At 35.6% G+C, this 1,734-nt stretch overlaps 1 protein-coding gene across 1 annotated transcript; it reads left to right on the forward strand.

Moving 5' to 3' along the window:
- Positions 1 to 5: 5 nt before the first annotated feature.
- Positions 6 to 1,057, forward strand: LOC119839412 (jerky protein homolog-like; the record flags this gene model as incomplete). Its single annotated transcript, XM_038365679.1, has 1 exon — positions 6 to 1,057. A coding segment is annotated over one exon (843 nt), but the record flags the coding sequence as incomplete, so codon positions are not given.
- Between the last annotated feature and the right edge of the window lie 677 nt (positions 1,058 to 1,734).

The following is a 1,734-nucleotide window of genomic DNA, read 5'->3' on the forward strand; positions in this document are numbered from 1 at the left end:
TGAACTCTGAAATATTCATTGACTGGTATGACAACACTTTTATCCCTGAAGTAAAAAAAAGACAAAACGAAATTGGTAAAGAAGGAAATGTACTTCTTTTACTGGATAATGCGCCAACCCATCCTTCGGCTGAACTCTTAGAGAGAGAAAATGGAAAGTTTAAAGCAAAATTTTTGCCTCCTAACGTGACATCCTTGCTACAACCAATGGATCAAAGTGTTATTGAAACATTGAAACGACTTTATAGAAAACAACTTTTACGTAGATTGTTATCTGTTGAAGAAGATAATGTAGAAGTTGTTTTATCATTTTTTAAGGGAATGAATTTAAAGGAGTGTTGTTACATGGTTGTAGATGCGTGGGATTTGATTGAAAGGAAGACTTTGAACAAAGCTTGGAACAGAGTACTTAACCGTGAGAATGAAAATTCAATAACCAATTCGGATGATTCTATGTTGGAGGAGATTAATGACTTAATGTTAAAGATACAAATATGCAAGGATTGTTATGATAGTGATTTGAAAGAGTGGGTCACTTGTGACAGTAATGATCAAGGCTTCCAAATTATGTCGGATGACGAAATCGTAGAAAACATATTGCAGAGAAATGAACAGCAGGAAATGCAAGAAGATGAGACAGAAGAAAATCTAGAAGTAGAAAATGATGCTGGACCATCTCATGATGAAGCACTCCATGCCCTGGAAACAGCTCTTAAGTGGTTTGAAAAACAAACTGAGAGTGATACTGCAAGTTTACTACAGCTGAAACGAATTCGTGATATAGCAGCAATAAAGAGAAGAAGTGGCTTACGTCAAATGACAATTACCAAATATTTTAAATCACATTAACCTTATTACATACTTTATTTCATTATTACCAAATGCAAATTACCAAACACGTACACATTGTAAGCAAATTGCACATTCGTACCTAAATAGTATTTTATTTTATGATTAAGACTGCAGTATTTTAGTATGTACGTACATGTATGTATGTAATTTAAGAAGATGTATCTCCTAATAATTTCTTAATAAACATTGATTTTCATTGATATGTATATTTGTTGTTTTTAATAAATAGCAGTATGCACAAAACCCGCTCTTTTTGGTACATTTGATTATCCGGATTTTCAATTATCCGAATGCCTAACGACAATAATTAGTCCGGTTAATCGAGTTTCTACTGTATCCATTTTTAGTTTTTAAAGTGACCACACGCACATAGTCGTCACAACCAGAATGCAACTCAACCACACATCCCAAAGGCCATTTTCCTGCAGGCAGATTGCTGTCTTGAATGATCACAATGTCATTTAATTTGATATTATCTTGCGGTTGTCTGCACTTGCTTCTCGCTGATAAATGTGGTAAATACTCATGTTGCCATCGCTTCCAGATATCTTGAAATATTTTTTGTCATAAATGCAATCTTGTTCTTAGGTCTCTTTCTGTTTCATATATTGATAATGTTGGATCGCTTGCTAGAAAATGTGAGGGTGTCAAATAATCTAGCTCCTCTGAGTCCTAGTCTAGTCTCGTAAGAGCACAAAGTGGCCTTTAAGCAAGCCTCCAGCTGAGCATGTCGTACTATATTCTTCGTATGTTAATCGTTGCTCGCCAATCACTCTCTTAAGGTGAAATTTGAGAGTCTTGACGGCTGCTTCACTAAGACCACTGGCTGAAGGCCAAGATGGGGCATTGAAATGCCACGTTATTCCCATATCGGCTACCTGTG

The sequence above is a fragment of the Zerene cesonia genome, unplaced genomic scaffold, assembly GCF_012273895.1.
Source record: "Zerene cesonia ecotype Mississippi unplaced genomic scaffold, Zerene_cesonia_1.1 Zces_u064, whole genome shotgun sequence".
Classification (NCBI taxonomy): Eukaryota; Metazoa; Arthropoda; class Insecta; order Lepidoptera; family Pieridae; genus Zerene; species Zerene cesonia.